The following is a 17,587-nucleotide window of genomic DNA, read 5'->3' as shown; positions in this document are numbered from 1 at the left end:
CGTAGACTTTAACAGCCTCATACACCAGTCCCTAAAATTAGTCATATTGCCTACTTTGGTAACAATATATAATGATTTAAGTCAATATTTCAAGTGTCTATTCATAATAACTTTACACCATTTGCCATTTGGACAAGTTTATTTAACCAGCATGTAAATTCTCCCTGAAATGAAAACAGATGCAATGCCGATTGAATACAGTAGGATGATTTTTACATTCAAGTGAAAACGCTGCTCCCTTGTGGCCAAACGTCACTCTTACAAGAATGTCTGCACACACTTGGACAACTTGTACCAGTTTGAGATGCTCCCTATTAAAGCAACTTGTCATGAAATATTGTTCCAATAAGCACTTGTACTATTAAAAATATCCCAATATACTTGTGACACTCAAAGATAAATTCTCCTTTATTATGTTCATGAATATTTTACAAGCAAAAGAACTTAATAAAGGTCAAATTAAATATCTCACACAGTAAATGAGGCAAACATTTAAGTACAAGTGTTCTGTGTCCTGGGTAGATTCACTGTCGTCGGATCTGAAACACAAAAGAAAAATTTTGGTTAGACTGACACCTTTTTCACACCTAGGAGGGGGAAAAAAACACAATGATGAGGGAATTTTAGTACCTGCTCAGCTAGATTTTGTCGATGCCGAGCTCTTCGGGTGTAGAGATGCCAAGCTCGTTTAATGTTGGCCGCAGCTCCTGGATCAGGTAGGGGTAGATATCTTTATGAGGTCCGGCTTTATCCTGAGGAAATAAATAGTAAAAATCATTGATCATTAACTCAGGACAAACACCTACAAAGATGCTGGCTGGCAATATTCCCTGATGTCTTTCTTCTCTCACCTTCACAGCTTCCAAAATTCGGATAGCGCTGGCCAAGTCGTTTAATCTCCGACAGGCTCTCAGTGCCGCCTCAAGAATCTTTGGCTCAGGCACCAAATCGTACCCGATCAACGTGTTCATCCCTGAAACATGGAATCAACACTTTTTAATTGGAGAACAGAGACAGAAATCAGCATTTTTTCAGTCAGCCACGTTTCATAGGTTGTTTTAATTTATCCCATTAAAAACATGAAAACCTAAAATGAAGTAACCCCACTAAAAGTGTACTTTTTTGTTTTTGTAGTCAAAGACTAATATATTGTATCTTATCTCTCAGTAGCAAAGACCTCTCTAAATCAGGCACAGCTCAGAGGAGACATTTCCCTTTGTTACAATTAACGTGACCACAGCAGTCTATTTTGAGTTGGTGCCACACATAACATACTGCAGCTAAAAATACTCTCTAGTGCATCAAATGTTCATTAATTCACAGTTGAAAACAGTCCCCAATAACTGCATTATTCACTTGAACAACTGTTTTCATACAACTTACTTTCCTCTTTATAAATTTGAAACTGAATATTTGTGAACTGTCTTTTCTTAAAGATTTAGATCTTTACTAGAAGCCAATGGATCTAGGAGACATTTACAGTGTAGGAGAGTCACATAATAATGAGAGATGGATTTAAAAAAGTGATCATTTAGTCCTTTCTTTGTTGAAATAATAAAATAAAAAACAATGCAACAATTCAACTGTCACACTATACAAGATGAGTTTACAAACATTTTTGTTAAAACTGCAAACCAACCACTTTTGCAAAACGAGAGCAAGATTAAACCACAAGAACTGCTGACTCAGTCACTTCCTGAAGCTCTGGTCTTATCACTTCTCACCTGATAAAGAGCCTTTCACTACTTTCCTCTCTTTCCTGCCATCCAAAACACCTCCTGTTACAACCGATTTATACTTCCGCATAGAATCTGTGCGGATGTATAAATCAACTTTCAGCTGCTTTAGCTTACACATGTAGTCAACACTGTCGTCAGCATTTATATTTGTGCACTGGTGTGTCAGTGTCGCTCAAATACACCAAAACACTCATTAGCAACAGAGCTACTACACCACTGTGTTGAGTTTCTTTGTGTTCTTCAAACAATGGTGACTGAAACTGAGCTGATCATGTTGGAGATGGAGCTAATAAATGTTGAATAACAGTTATTTTTACCAGAAATTGCTGCAACAGAGAAAAGACAACACATCACAGAAAGCAATGTGCAAAACCACTGAACTGATTCAGTCTATACAGATGGACAGAATGAGAAAACCAAAGATATGGCTACACTGGCACAATACTGGCTCTTGCTTTTGCATTATGAGCAAATACAGTCACAGCCTGTTTCATATCAGTATTCCATGTTTACACAGACCAAGCACACCAGTCACAGCTACTGAGGTCTGTGCCATTGCGGCATGTGGTTACATCTCTGGGGAGATGCACGTCAGGCTACACATATGATGTTTTAGTTACCAATGACCTGATAAAACAACAAACCCAAAAACATGCATAATAGCCTAAGACAGAATTCTATTATTCTAGAAAGTTACCATATTTGGTGACAACTGCATCTTCTGTAGCAACAATATTGGGCTAAACTGGAAACACAGCATTCAGATTACAAAGTTATTACCAGAAATATGCTCTTGTACATGTTTAATTGGCCATGATTGAGTGTTTCTGTTGATGCTGTGCTGCCCTGCAGTAATGTTGAGCTATGTCAACTGCATCAACCAAGTGTTCCCAATCAGATGACTGAAGAGTAAACAATTTTTTCAAAACGACTGTTTTTTGTCTCAGTCTCTCTTTCAGCAGCAAATCCTTCAGCTGAGAAGGTGCATGAACTCTGGCTTAGTATCAAATCTCAATGTTTTTTTTACTGCCTACAAAATGCTAGAACCTGAATGGTGACCCAGACTGATATTCCTGCATACTTTCTTTTCTCTTCTTTCTTTTAATAATGGCACAGTGAAGCTGAAGTTTGACCTTTTGTCATCTTTTTATCACTTTGTCCTATTAGACATCTGTGCAAGATTTGGTCATAATTAGTGTATGAATTTGTGTGTAATGGCAGAAAGCATGTTCAGAGAGCTTTGACCATCAAATTCTAACCACGTCATCCTCGAGCCCAAGTGAATGGTTGTGTCAAATTTAAGGCAATTCCCTCCAGGTTCTCCTAAGATATTACGTTCTTGATAATGGAAAACAGAGATGGTCAACCAAAGACATAATATAAACAACAGGAATACTCCTTAAATCAATAAAATAAGATCCCAAAAAAGGATCATTTTGCTATTTTCTCTTGAAATTCTGGTCATCTCAGGTGACAAATTAGCACTAGTATTGAAAACTTGGCCTTGTCATTACACAATATGTACACAGAGGGTGTTAGTCAAAATTATAAAAACAAAAATCATCTTGGAATGGTGTAGAATTTCCACAGAACCAATTATGTGGCTCTTTCAAAAATGCTACTTAAAGTGAAATATGCTTATTTGTTAAATTATTTGTTTTGTTACACCTTTGCAATCTTTACAGCGAATTCTGTGCATGTTTAATAAATTCTAGAGAATAAATGACAAATCAAACCATTTCATCAGAGTATTGTACAGACCCTGTAAACCAAAATTGTTCTAGTTTCTCATCACAACTATGGTGCAAACCTCAGGTAAGGCCAGAACTATGATATGTATTAAACAACTATTTATGACAAGCCCTGGTATTACTGTTGGAAACCATGCATTTAAATCTCAATTTCTAATCTAAAATGACCCTTAAGTTTAGGTGATCTAATGACAGCATCTTTCATAAATTTACCTTTTCTCAGCTCCCATGCGTCAATGTCTGGCTTGTTGAAATATGTGACCCAGCGAGCGTCAAACTCTTCATCTGTCTCCTGCTTCCCATGTGAGTAACACCTTGAGGCCAAAAGAGCTGCACAATAAAAACACAATTTATTTCTGCAGTCTTTCACCAGTGCAATAAAGCATCTGAAGTGGCATGCAGTGTCAGGTAAGGTGGAGGAGCAGACACAGTCAAGGACATCCACACTGAGGGAAGCATAAAAGGAGAAATGCTGTCTAGTAATGTAACGTAATGCAGCTGGGTTACTGCCAAAGTCCTGATATGAACCACCTATTGCAGGCTATGGCACGTACGGAGCTGATACACACTGGCATAACGTAATGGAAACTTCTGTTATATAGTGCATATGCTGCATTTAAGTCTGTGTGAAAATTACACAATATTCATACACTTAATGTTAACACTAAACACATGTAAGTAAATCTGTACCTGTCGTATTTAAATTTCCTACAGCTAACGATGTAGTTATTGCAGCAGCGTTTGAGCTTCAATATCCTGACTGAGCAGAGTGGTTTCCTTGGTTGTTATTGTCAGAGTCAAATCATGCCTTGATGGTACCCACTTGCGACTAGCTGTGTACGGCTACAGTCGACTAACCTAGTTAGCATGTTAGCAACTAGCATCAGCGGCACAATCACAGGGCCGCACACCAAGCCTTCAAACCGGGTCATGACAAGGACACCGACACCACCGAACTGAGCACCGGGACATTTTCAGAGCAGCAAAGCCTCGGGTTATGTGGGTAATGGCTTCACTAAAGGAAATCCCGTAACTGAAACATTAGCTCGTTTTACTGTGCGGACTGTATTAAAGAGTGATAGTTACACCGGCTTAGCTAACAGCAGCTAGCTAGCTTAGCTTTGCGGGCATCGCAATGTGCCGACAATCACACTTGGTTTCCGCTAAACTTCGCCTTGACAATTTCACAAGCGACCGTATTTAAAATATTAATATTCCAATGTGATAGAAGAATGAACAAATACCTTGGCATTGTGGTTGCGTACGGGTCAAACTCCGTACACTGGAGACCGAAAGTCGGACGGCGGCTCTGAACATGATGCGTGACAGCCAGCTACACGGACCGGTCAGGTTTGGCAGGAGGAAGCTAATGCTAACTGAGTTAGCCCGGCACGTAGACCAGTTCCTGCTGCGCATGCGCAAACTGTACCTGGTTGATAATATTTTATAACCTTGACCTTAATTCAATTTGCTTTATTGTAATGAATATCATGTTAACGGTATTACTCAAGCATCTGTTACGGTGTAATTAAAAAAAAATATATATAAAAGTAAATGGAGTAAAGAAATTGAATAAAATAATAACAAATATTAGAAGAAAGAAAAGTAAATAAGAAGAAAACACACATCCTGTGCTACTGGATCTATGCTCTCTCCTAACACAATCTGTTGTTTTTCATTGTCGTATGGTTCTGTGAAGTTTAGGATTACCAAGTTAAGGTTTTGAAAGTATTCCTGTTTTATATCAATCCATCAATAACTCGCATTTTCAGAGGAAGTTCATCTCTGTCTTACCCTCATATGTCAGGGTCTGACCACAGACTCTTTCTGCTGTTGATATATGTGTCTTCTTGTGTTGTCCTTTCTCTGTGGATAGCCTTTGATCACTGAGTCTGTATTTTATCAGGATCTGTCTCTGCTATGCATCTCTGACAGTGAATAGATTTTCTGTCAGTTTATATTCATGGATTAGGGCCAGATAGCAAACGTTTATTTTAATTTTGGTTTGAATGTTCCAGATCAGCATGTTTTGCGAGTGCAATAATTTAGTTGACTCTGAGCAGTGGTTGGAGAGCAGTGCTGGTCTGTGGTTGATTAGTATTATCTGTCATCTGATTTGGAAGTCTCAGGACCAGCTGACAGAAAGGACGTTTTGTGGGGTTCAGTTTTTATGGGTTGCCTGAAATGTCAGTCTGTCTTGGGAGATTGATTTGATATTTAACCACTTTGTTTTCGTGGTAATAATCAACAGGTAATAGCCTAATTCTGCCTTGCATGCCCTGGATGGTGTCTTCCTTGGATGTTTAACATAGACCTGCAGAATTCTGAATGCAGAACGTTTTTTCTTATCCTATCTAGTGTCGTCAAATATTCTCACTAATGTCTCACTATTTATATTCATTTCACTTCAAAGTGGTGTAATTTTAGCATTCAAATCTAAATATTTTGCTGGATTAAAATGTATGTTTGTTTGATAAGGTCGCTCATGTAGCCTTCATGAAAATGTAGGTTTGTATATAATGCAATTCCAGTATTAGAAATTTAAATTACTTCTCCTCTGTAAAACTATTTCTGCTTTTATTCTATTAAAATAGGCATGTATACTCTTTACCACAGCTGAAAACAACAAAATTGAAATGCATTTCAAAAACTAATATATGGCAGTGATTTTAAAAAGGACAGCATCATCATGAAGGTCAAACAATAGCCAACACTTTATGGTTTTATGATCTATTATCATGTATCTGAATTATTTCCAAAAATAAAGAAAACAGAATAAGATCATTGGCACAGACTCTGTTTATAATTACAATGAGTGCGACCAACATTGTGTACTTTTGCAGTGCTTTGTTGACATTTTTTTATCAGAATAAGCTCCAGTATAATCTATATGTAACTACTAATGTGACAATTTATATTGCTGCTGATAAAAGTCTGTATACACGCATTTCTTTGCATAACAAAGTTACAAAATGTTGCAAAAGAGAATACCTCGACATGCAGTAATTTAGCTCCAAGTTATTTTTACCTTCCTATTTGCAGTTTAGCTGTATACTGATACAACAGAGATGATTACTGATTGAGAGAGTAATATTCTTTTCAGCCATCGCAGTCAGAGATAGTTGTTTCACTTTTGCAGTAAACTGTGTCACATAAACTGAAATGCAAAGGATTTACTTTCTTTATAAAACATGCTAGAATAATTTCTTGTCAAGCTGCCTGCAAATGTGCATTTTCTGATATTTCTCCCAATGTTTCAGATCAGGGAGGACATACACTCCAGTCATCCAGACAGAGTCTCTTGGCCGTCTGCTGTGAGGTGGGACTCTGAGCCGTCCTCAGCAGACCTCCGCGTCTCTCTGCGTCCTCTGTGGACGAACTGAGGGTTTGTGGGGGTTGGTATCCAGACTCCCAGGGATCCAGAGGGTCTTTAGAGAGCAGGATGCAGATGGCAGGGACTGTCCTCTCCATGGTTATACCTGGTGCTTCCTGTTGTGGACTCTCCCAAACCTCATTTACTGTCTTGTAGTAGAGTTTGGACACTTGATGCAGCCCTCCCACTTTACGTTTCAGGATCTCCACGCAGGTGATGGTCTTGGTGACTCCCCTACCTGAACCACTGAAGACCACTTGTCTCAGGGATGTCCCATTGCTGTCTCTTGCCTCGGCTTGCATGCGAGCCGTTGCAAACCGAAGTAAATTTCGGATCTTGCTTCCCTCTTTTACTCGCATGTGCAGGATGTCTGCTGCGAGGCCGGGAATCGGGAAGGGGCTGCAGTCCTCTGTGCGGCTGATCCTCCTGAAGTTGCTCTGACCATGTTTTGGAGGTGAAGATGATAACGGGACAGAAGGACTGAATGAAGTGGATGGATGCTCCATTGCTGTGTGCAGCATTTGAACTCTTCATGTGACCCCGGGGTTAAGTCATTTTCTAGAAAGCTACAAAACAACAGGCAGGATGCTGTTTCTGTGCCTGCAGCTTTGGATTATTTTCATATCTCCCTTGAGATCTGAAGCGCGTTTCTTGTTCATTTAAGAAACTAAAAACTGACCAGCTTTGTAATCCAAACTTGTCACTTAAATTGATGTTCTCTCAGTCCTGTGTCCATGCTGCATTTCCATTTTGTCTTGTGAGCACTGAGATGACAGCCAGCAGAATGAAGAGGGCATTTCTTCCTCTAATCCCATTGACGTGAAGGAAAAGATGTCCTTGCTCTATTCAGCTCTGAGGACAGCTGATGCCAACAAACACATATGAGGCTCAGAGAGAGACATGTAGAGTGGGACATAGTGCTCTTAAAGGCACATGCTACATTTTGCCTCATTTGATAATGTCTGTCACATTCTAGCTAGTTGGGGTTTTTGTTAAAGGCTTAAGGGCTCAGAGATTTTATTTGTCTGTGTTGTTGCTTTAATTACATGGATGAATACACATGAGTTAATGAGATTTAACAAGGCATGTAGTTGAAAAAATTCTTTGTTTGACTGAATTGCACTTGATTGTGCCATTTTGTTAACACTCTTATTGTGCAGTTCTGCAGATATTGCATCCAACTACAATCTCACTGAGATAAAGATATGAAGCAATATTAGCAATAGTTATTTGAACATACAGTAGATTCTGGTTTTCAAACCAATTTTTCCCTCTGCACTATCATCAGAGAGCCATATGGACCTTGAGAAATGCCTTCCTTTGGGCTATTACAACAACTTCACAGTTCTCCTCCCTTCAGTCCATCGCCTGCTGGGTTGACCCAGAAAATGCTCGCTGCACAAGTTGTGCCCCTTTTTGAACAAAATGACAAGTACAAGTACGATCATACCTTGGAGCTGCTACTTTCTGCCAAAACGGCATGAAACCATAAAACTAGAAATCATGAAAAAAAAACTAATTCATATGACAACAGAGGGCGTTTTCATAGCTGCTCTCTTCAGCGATGTGAGGGAGGAGGTCAGGAGGCAGCTGCTGGGCTCATATGGAACCAGTATACTGTTATAATGGTGCATGTCTGCCTCGCAGGATGGTATGCATCCCATGTTATCCACTGACAATGAGCACAAATTATGATTCCTGCCGTGAGGATTATCCACTGTCCATGACTGACAATTAACTATCCATCTGTGAATACTGTATATTCCTATCCTGAAAATATTAGTTAAACATTTGGATAATAGTTCATTGGAACCACTACATGCATAATACACACTCTGTCTGTGTGAGCTTTTTCTTCAATATGTGGCCACGTGATTATTATTTGTGTTTCTCCTGTGAAACATCTGGAGACAAGCTCATATTACACATTATGCATGTCCCACCAATATAATCCAACTGGAACATTTAACAGTCTCCAATTACAGGCATTTGATTTGTGATTGTCATAAGGTAACAATTATTTGGTTTTATTGGCTGTGTGTTAGTACTGAGAAGGCCCTCAGAGTAGGTACTGGTTCCACTCCCATCTTGTGGTAGGACACAAATATTACACAAATAATAAGCAAGTACAATAGGCCTACAGGTTGAAGGAAATCTGGATAAACAGGCAAAAAATACACAAATCATTTGTACAAATTTATTTAAAATGTATGGTTATAAATTGTTATAAAATTACATTTATAAAATATATGCTTACAGTACAGACTTACGACTCTGGACAAATTAAGATTACAAGACTGTAAAATAGGATATAAGGCACAAAGCTCTTACATGATGCAGCAAACACGTTTCATAATTCTGCTGCTGGTAATAGAAAGACACTCTATTCAGCTTATTGGTGGTCTTTTTTCTTTTGAACAAAAGCTGATGAATTTAATATTAAGCAGCTTATTGTTTCATGTTCACTTATAAAACAGGTGAAAATATGTGTCACCAATAAGCAAGTAAAGACTGATTCTCAGTCAGTGCTTTTTCATGTGAAATAGTAAAATAAATGTGTGGATCGACTGTATGTGTGTGAATCCTGGTTTTCTCAGCTTGGCTTTGAAGCAATTACTTGTAAAATTTCCCTCTGGATTGTGGCTTCCTGAGTGTTGATGTGGACGTCTCCTACCTGACCATTTTCATACCTGTGAAAGACAAAAGCAGGCAGTGATAAAAAACAAGAATATAGTCCGTTAATGTCTGGTTGCACTGACGAGCAGAAAGATGTTTCCACAGTTGCTTCTCTGCTGTTTTACTTACACAAAAAGGAAACGCGTGCAGACATGGTCGGGTATTGGACAAACCCAAATGTTCCCGTGTTTTTGAAGGTCTTTTGAAGTTATCACTGTTAACACATGTAGACAAATTCTTATGAAACAATGTCACAAAAGTCACATCTTACTTTTGAAATAGTCTTCTGCATTCTCATATTTACCTTCACAGAGTGCAATACAGTTTAGATTACTGCTTTGCAGAAACCTATTTTCTCTGAGTGGTTCCTAAAACACACAGAGAGAACACAGGATGAGATGTTCTAGTGCAGAGTGAATCTATACAGAGCTTAAATGAATGTGAACCTGACCTGTTTGATTTTATTTATTCGGTTGTATTTCTCTATGAGTTCTTCTTTGGTTGACATTTTGTGTTGACCTTTACCCATCTCTGAACAAAGAAGAAAGATATATTCAAAAACAGTATCAATATGCACAGGTAATCTGCATGGTTATTATGTAGTTTTTTATACATAAGAGCAGAGATAAAATGTGTGTGTTCTTACCAGAATATCCAAAAGATATGCTTGAAATAGGACTCAAATAGATGCCTTTTCCATAAGCAGCTCCATGAAGCTTAAAAAGAAGAGTACAGAATATGTCTAAAATAGGTTGTAGTGCTCTAAACGTACACATAATACATTTGTGTAAAAAAATGCACTTTTACATTTGTTGTCTTATATAAAAGAGATCAAAAACATGTATGAAAATGTATGAGGGCTTTATTTTTCTCATATTCTACCTGCAGTTTCGTATAAGAGGCATTAACCAGTCCGTTTCTTAAAATAGAGTGCCAATTTTCGATGTGGGAACCACTGAAAGAAGACAAAATATGGTCTAAGCATATGAAGCTCGGATCATGTTCTCTATGCAAATGATGATATGACAGTTTTGTATTAAATTCAGCTTGGATTTTACTCACTGGAAAGCAAAAGTGCTGCCATAAAATTTCCTGGCAGTTTGAAAACGAGCCTCTTTGGACGGAGGGCTGCTGATCAGCAGGAACTGATGAGGCGTGTGCATGAACTTCAATTGCTATTGTGCATCAAGTGTTAAAAATAAACAGGAGAGCGACAGAATAAACAAATTAAAGAACAGCATAGAGTTATTAACCATTACTGCTTTAAATCTTGCAAATACAGGGTTAAGAAATCAGGCTCTTGCACACCTTATTCAGTGGAAGCTTGACAAGATGAGATCTGTTGCTTGCTAAAATCCTGTCAAACACACAAGCACACACCTGGATATGAATCTCAGTATGCTTAGACTTGTGACATTTTATAAAACAGAACAGAAATCTAAGTGTGATGCTAGTTTAGACTGCGTCTCTCACCACTGCAGTAATGGGTGAGCGAGAGGGTCAGCTTTGTCCATCTGCTTCTTTATCTCAGAATAAGAACCCTGAATATGATAAAAACACAATTTCATCATCTAACTGACTTAATGCAACTGTCAGTGAAACATTCATCAGCTTTTATGCTATTCTCAGACAAAAGAATCAGGTTTGAATCTTAAAAATGGGATTAAGCAAGTGTTTTGAGATGGGTCACCTGTGCCATCCTCCTGATTAACAAGATGCTGTCCAGAGCTTTCTGCAGTCTGTCATAGCTCTTCCTCTGTTGCAAAATGAATCCATGATTTGTTTAATTAAAAATAAAACACCATACTGGATAGGCCATTACAAATCAGGCCAGTAATAGCTGTATTTCCATGGATACCTTTGGGCTAAAGGCCAGAGTTTTGGGGTTGTACGGATCGACAACAGAAGGGTACGGCTCAAAAATGATGCTCTTGCGTGAAGACTGAAGAGCGGCTTTGCACATGGCTACCAACAGGTCGATCACCTGCAAGAGCAGAGATTAGTGGAACACTGACCTATATCACTCACACTATACAGCATGTAAACATGTCACCAACCTCTGCACCGGTGGCAACGTCCTCTGTAGCTCCAGACATAACTCCCAGCGTATGAAAGGAGAACACACACAGCTCTCTGGTGCAAACCGCAGGCTGCAAACACACAAAGCAGAAATGTATTTGCAATCATCTGCTTCCTCAGTTTTTAATCCACTCATAAGCCACTAAACTGTGCGCTAATTTCTTCGTAAGAGCTTGTACCTTAAGCATAGGGCCATTTTGAAACACATGCCGCTCATCACAGGCAACACAGTATTCATTCAGGGTTGGGATTCTCTGCTCAGCGTACCTCATTACCTGTGTACACAAGGAAAAAACTAATTAAACCAAATGCTTGCATTCCATCATACAAGCTACTTCATGTGAGCCAAACTAAATAGTAAATTTAAAATTGATGGATTTAACTAGACATGTTTCAATACTTTGTAAAGAATGTTTGTTTAGTTGATAAATACCAAATCATTTCACAATAAAGTCCAAGTAAATAGACTGAACAAAACTACAAATGCAGCATGCAAATGGTCTTTTGGCTAAGATAAAAAGTTAAAAATTTGATTTCTGTTGTTTCGTAGAAAAGGGTTACATTTAGTCAATTGTGCACAAAAACTTTTCGAGCCTTTCAACTGGTGACAAATTCTCAACAACTGAGTTAAAAAGGACAATTGTCAGATAGTGTGACCAGAATGCAGACACTCCTTTGACTAGTTATAATGAAAAGCCGTCTTACAATGCAGCTTCAGTCAAATGACACAATGTCACAGATGATCAGAGAAACATGAATCAGTAAGGACAGAAACCAGGCACTTCAATGTCTACAACTACAGATTTGTCATCTAAGAAATTGTTTGAGACAGCACAGTACGACAAACAATCTTCCACATTATGCTCTGGATGTCAGACAATGTGTCCCAGTCCCTCAAAATATCCACAAACTTCACCAAATCCTTCAGGAAAGGTGGGACAACATTCCACAAGCAGCATCTACAAACTCACTAAGTCTTTGCTTCACAGGTGTTTGACAAGTTATTGACTTGTGACTTCTGGTCTATGACTCCACTGTCTATTTTATCATTTCCAATATAGTGCATATTTGAGTGTTTCATGAAGTCCACTCTGTTGTAGAGATGCCATGAGTTGGAACAACAAATACTTATGAATAGAATTTAATAAAATATGACATGCTTTGTTTATATTTTGAGGGAAATATCCTATTTTCAGAGGATTCAGCCAAGATGATGTGTGAAATCACAGCAACTACAGACATCCTCGTTGTCAAGTATTGTTACACTTTTGCTACTTTTATTCTTCTACTATTGATACATATTTTGACAAATTAATTAACAACTTGTAGGGTGTGATGGACTAGGTTATTATTATTTATTTGCTCTGCTAGACATCTCCTTCAAAAGCTACATGAAATTCTTTGTAGTTCATGACCCTTAGAAGAACAAGTTGCTTCAAGTATTTTTACGGGAAAACACATTTTAGTTTCCTCATTATATCAGAACAAGGCTTTACCTGTACTAAGAAGCCGTGCTGCAGGCTCGGCGTGTTCTTACAGTGACCAATGGCGTTGGAGGTGAAGAGCAGCTCTATCAGCTGTTTGGTGCTGAGCTGAGCAGATGATTTGACTGCTGAGACCACCACCCTCTGTGGAGGAAGAAACACAAACTACATTCTTGGAACTAATAATGTACCGGCAGACATAAAACCTTGGAAGGGTTATTGCAAACACAGCTGCTGCCATAAACTATTTACACAGAAATGTATTTTGAAGTATATCTGATTTAACTGAGGGAGTCCTCACCTTTCCACTGGGTGTGTAGGTGAAGAGTTCTCCAGTTGGATTCTTGATGGTGTAGGAAGTTGGACAATTTGTGAAACGGTTCAGCTTTATTGCTGGTAAAATGATTTTACTCCTCACCGTTGGTTCCTGGAGCCCATTCGACCTGCTCATAATAAGGAAAAGATGAATGGATACATCCGAGGACTGATTCAGTCATTGGTGAAACAGACTGTGTTATTAAACTGCCTCATACTTTGACTGTGGCAACCAGACGCTGAACCTCGCACGAAATTTCTTCATGGTTCCACTTGGCTTGAACCAGCTGTGTCTGCTCTTCTGTCGGACTACGACGCTTTCATTAGTCAAGTGTTTCCACTCTTGAGATATGAAGACTGTGAGAATACTGCGGGACACAATTGGATTTTTGGTCTTTACAGAATCAGCAGATGCACGGTGAGTCATACAAACTGTGCAGATCTCACAGCATGCGGTGGGCAATCTGATTATCACTGATGTAAAAGTTAAAGTTCGAATACTCACTTCTGCAGCTGTTTCCCGACACTGAAATGATCAGGGTTTGATGGCTGAAAGACCTCCACTGTAGGTGCTGTGGTGAGAAACATCACTTATTATTCAGGTGCCACATGGATTCAGAGTGAATTTCTGTTTGCAGAAGTTGTTTGTTGGTTTCTCACCAGGTCCATCCAGATACTGAGACACCGAGAAGTGAAGACGGATAACGATGGGCTCTGATGGATTTACCCTCCAGGCTTTGGCAGCTTCTGCCTGTGGACACCAAATGGTCTTATTATACTCGCCAGGTCCAGAAGTCATGACAGGAAATGTGCAAGAAATACTTCTAAAATTGTGGTCAGAAATTTAGAGATGAGACTTGCAACAAATGTATTTTTAAAAAATGTCTGTAACGAGAACATAGATATAAAAAAAAGTATGATATTGCCACCTAACTTTCTGTCAGTTGATTATGATTTTCTACACTCAGTCACTTCTCTGTGCCTGATAAAGAAAGTTTGTTTGACTACATGTATTGGACGGATTTGGCAACAATGGCAAGAAGTATGTTTGAGAACACAGGACAGACAGTCAACCATGGTGGTGCTGGTATCACAAGGACGAAGGTAAATTAACTCAGAAACCTTCAGGTCAACATCAAACTATCAGCTTGAGAGTTAAATCGTGGACGTAACTGTGTATCAGCAGGACAACAACACTAAACAAATCAGAAGTGGAAAATTCAAGCTAAAATGAAGCACTTACGATGGCCTTTCCAAAGTCCAGACCTCAAGTGTGCTTAAATTTATGTGGTCTTCCCTTACAAGAGTCCATGTGAGATAACTGCACTGTTTCTGCCAAGAATTGTTGTCAAAGTTCCAACATGAAATTTGGCAGAAGCTGATTGTTAATGTGGCTGATTGAGGTGAAAAGGGTGAAAGGAGATCTGATTACACGCTAGTTGTCCTCTATTTGTAGTTTTGACTCATCATGTCTTGTTCTGTTTTCATGAGAGATACAGTCAATTAGATTAATAAAGCAAATTGGTGAATGTGTTTTTGAAAAATAAAAACTATAGCCCCAGCATAGCCATTATATATACTGTCAGTCACTTGTACAAATATGTAAACTTTTGACCACTATTTGACTCAAGTGTGAGTAATGTAAATTTTACTTACATCCAAAAAGTTGGCATTAATGTTTAAATCAACATCCACATCGTCAATGGATCCGTACCGCCTGCCAGAACAAAACATCAGACAATCTGACAATGCAGAAAAGCCAACAGAGATCGTTTCGTTTTAAGGCCACGAATAAGAGAAGATGTTCAGACGTTCACCTGACAGAGACTGCAGAGTCTGAAAACAAAGTCCTGACTGCCTCGATGTCTGTTCCCAGTTGGGGGTGGTGGTGTAGGTCAGTGGCGCAGCTCTCCTGCAGAGACAAACACTAATACACTTACCTCCTGGTCCAAACAGCTCAGCACCGGCCACAGGGGGCTGAAGGATTAAAGCTCTCACCAAATTTCTATGACAACGGCTGAGAAAAGGACTATTATTCTCAAGGTAACAAGTACAAGAAGGTTTTAAGTGCAGATAACACTTTACTCTATTGAACTCTATTTTGCATAAATAAACCGCATGCAAAATATTTATAAAGGCTTTCTAACTTACTAAAACACACTGTACTGTAGCAACAAGCGGATGCAAAGGCATTTTAAAGTGTGTATTAATGTGTTTATCAACTCTTTTTCCAACATTCATAAAAGTGATGTGTGATATTTCATGTTTTTAGATCCTAATTACTTATGCAACAATTTCTATAAACAATTGCTTTTGCTAAGTTGCTGAAATGTGATTTAAAACACAGCCAAGTCTCATAAGGAGACACTGAAGTGGATGTTTACTTGGACTCCACTCAGGATATCATCGGTGTCGCTGTCCTCGTCACTGTTGCTCTCCGTCCACTGCTGGCACTCTGTCTCCTGTCGAGTTAATGGGAGAAGCTGTCAGTCAAAAGATCCTCTTATTTACACTGTTAATTTGACCCGTCTGTTCACCCAAACAAAGTCAGACAACATGCTGCAGAGACTATCACTGATGTCAACACATTTGTAGGCCGTTTATAGGAGGGTAAAATACTACATTTTTTCATGATAGAAGATAACTGCCATGATGGTGGCTGCAAAAAAGAATAGGACTGCTTGATCTGCTAATTATATTCTGAGAAAAATGCCCGTGACATATATAATGAGGACAAGGTGGCAGAGTTCACTGCCCTAAAAGCTTAAATTCCTGTGAAAGATATCTGTCATACTGGGAATTTTACATTAATCAGAGAAAAGAGAAATCTGGAGCTTATAGACTCACCATGTGTTGAATTCTTTGGCTCTTATTCACCAACATTCATCAATGTGTTTGCTCCACTGTGGCTGACACAATTAAACATTATGCTGGAAAAACAAATGCAACTTAATTAGTTCAGCTATATACAGACATTAACAGACTGCTGTCAGTATTTTCTTCACAATTTAAAGGATAGTTAGTTTTTTTATCACAGATCTTATTTCATTACTGTATGTGCAGGGACATCATGATAAGTAACTAAAGCTATGTTTGTCTCACAATTTTTAATGTTAATAATATACCTAACACAAAATGAAATTCTTACCTTTCCTTAAGGAGAAAAACAAAGAGTTCCCACATATTTCAAGGGAGCAAATAATATGAAGGTGATCACATTTTTAGAACAGCTCCTCATCTGTGACCCAGACACGAGCAAAACCAAAGAATATTCCTGTTTGGTGGCTCGACTGGCTGTCTGGGGTTGGTTGTCCTCACGCCCTCTGCTATGAACAGCAGGAAGTCCCACATGTTCAGCTTGACTTCTGGGTCACATGACTGGCTGCAGCTACTGACAGCCTGATCAGCTGAACCGGGTCCAGGTCGAGGAGAGGCGGAGGACGAGACCTGTGCAGCTCCAGGACTTTTGCTGCACGATTTGTTTGCACATTTAGTATCTCTGTACAAATACCATCCATCACTTTTTATTATCTTTTCTGGTCTAAAATGACAGAGGTAAAAAAAAAATTAAGAAGAAAGAAAAAAGAAGAAGCACAATCCATGTATCATACTATACTCCAGACTCCCAAGAAGTCAGGCTCATGAACCAGCTTTAAACTGGTGATGAGAACAAAGCTGCATGGTGGCTCATTTGAAGGATGACTATACAGGTGATGTTTGGCATTTATTAGTCTTCCTGTCTGTCTACTGAGGAGCAGCCTGACCTTAATCGGCAGTTACCCTTGTTAGCAGTCGCCTGCTGCTCTGCAGTCTAGCCAGATTAGACACTTGTAGGACTGCATGCATCTGTGCAGGTCTTCTCTCAACAAGTGCTTTTCTCAGGGTAATCCACTTAGACGTGAGTGGGTGTTTGTAGGGGAAGGCCACAATATCATAAATCCCTGTACTTTATACTATATACTGCCATTTTTAGGGCCACAAAGCAATCAGAGACGACTCAGAAAGGGGCGGCAAACCTTTATTATCTTCACAAAGGCTGCAGCGCTATTGATTTATACTGTATTATATAGTGCAGTTTTCATGTTGTGTTATCCACCCCCATCTAATTTTTTACACCTCCTGTTGTATCATAACTTCCAGGTCATATCTGTCAGCCCCACATGATAAATT

General features: G+C 38.9%; 3 protein-coding genes across 3 annotated transcripts; all 3 read right to left on the bottom strand.

The window, feature by feature from the left end:
• Positions 1 to 390: 390 nt before the first annotated feature.
• LOC111587615 (cytochrome c oxidase subunit 5A, mitochondrial) lies at positions 391 to 4,921 on the bottom strand. The gene is made up of 5 exons (XM_023297640.3): positions 4,735 to 4,921; positions 3,704 to 3,820; positions 852 to 973; positions 631 to 752; positions 391 to 539 (listed from the first exon to the last, which is right to left on the bottom strand). The coding sequence occupies exons 1-4, from the start codon at positions 4,904 to 4,906 to the stop codon at positions 639 to 641; spliced, it is 525 nt and encodes a 174-aa protein (XP_023153408.2). The 5' UTR covers positions 4,907 to 4,921; the 3' UTR covers positions 391 to 539; positions 631 to 638.
• A 1,277-nt stretch (positions 4,922 to 6,198) lies between these two features.
• On the bottom strand, positions 6,199 to 7,722 carry rpp25a (ribonuclease P and MRP subunit p25, a). The gene has a single exon (XM_023297613.3). It carries the CDS (start codon positions 7,382 to 7,384, stop codon positions 6,752 to 6,754), a length of 633 nt encoding a protein of 210 aa, XP_023153381.3. The 5' UTR covers positions 7,385 to 7,722; the 3' UTR covers positions 6,199 to 6,751.
• Positions 7,723 to 9,046: 1,324 nt separating this feature from the next.
• Positions 9,047 to 17,014, bottom strand: LOC111587613 (protein mono-ADP-ribosyltransferase PARP6-like). The gene is made up of 23 exons (XM_035942626.2): positions 16,566 to 17,014; positions 16,265 to 16,347; positions 15,802 to 15,879; positions 15,235 to 15,329; positions 15,074 to 15,134; positions 14,078 to 14,168; positions 13,923 to 13,989; positions 13,636 to 13,785; positions 13,404 to 13,545; positions 13,115 to 13,246; positions 11,798 to 11,893; positions 11,597 to 11,689; positions 11,398 to 11,523; positions 11,230 to 11,295; positions 11,013 to 11,080; positions 10,848 to 10,896; positions 10,602 to 10,714; positions 10,422 to 10,494; positions 10,186 to 10,255; positions 9,991 to 10,070; positions 9,844 to 9,907; positions 9,669 to 9,753; positions 9,047 to 9,553 (listed from the first exon to the last, which is right to left on the bottom strand). Exons 2-23 carry the CDS (start codon positions 16,298 to 16,300, stop codon positions 9,457 to 9,459), a joined length of 1,932 nt encoding a protein of 643 aa, XP_035798519.2. The 5' UTR covers positions 16,301 to 16,347; positions 16,566 to 17,014; the 3' UTR covers positions 9,047 to 9,456.
• Between the last annotated feature and the right edge of the window lie 573 nt (positions 17,015 to 17,587).

Source organism: Amphiprion ocellaris, chromosome 3, assembly GCF_022539595.1.
Source record: "Amphiprion ocellaris isolate individual 3 ecotype Okinawa chromosome 3, ASM2253959v1, whole genome shotgun sequence".
Classification (NCBI taxonomy): domain Eukaryota; kingdom Metazoa; phylum Chordata; class Actinopteri; family Pomacentridae; genus Amphiprion; species Amphiprion ocellaris.
The sequence above is the reverse complement of the archived record's forward strand: the minus strand, read 5'-3'. Positions and strand labels throughout refer to the sequence as shown.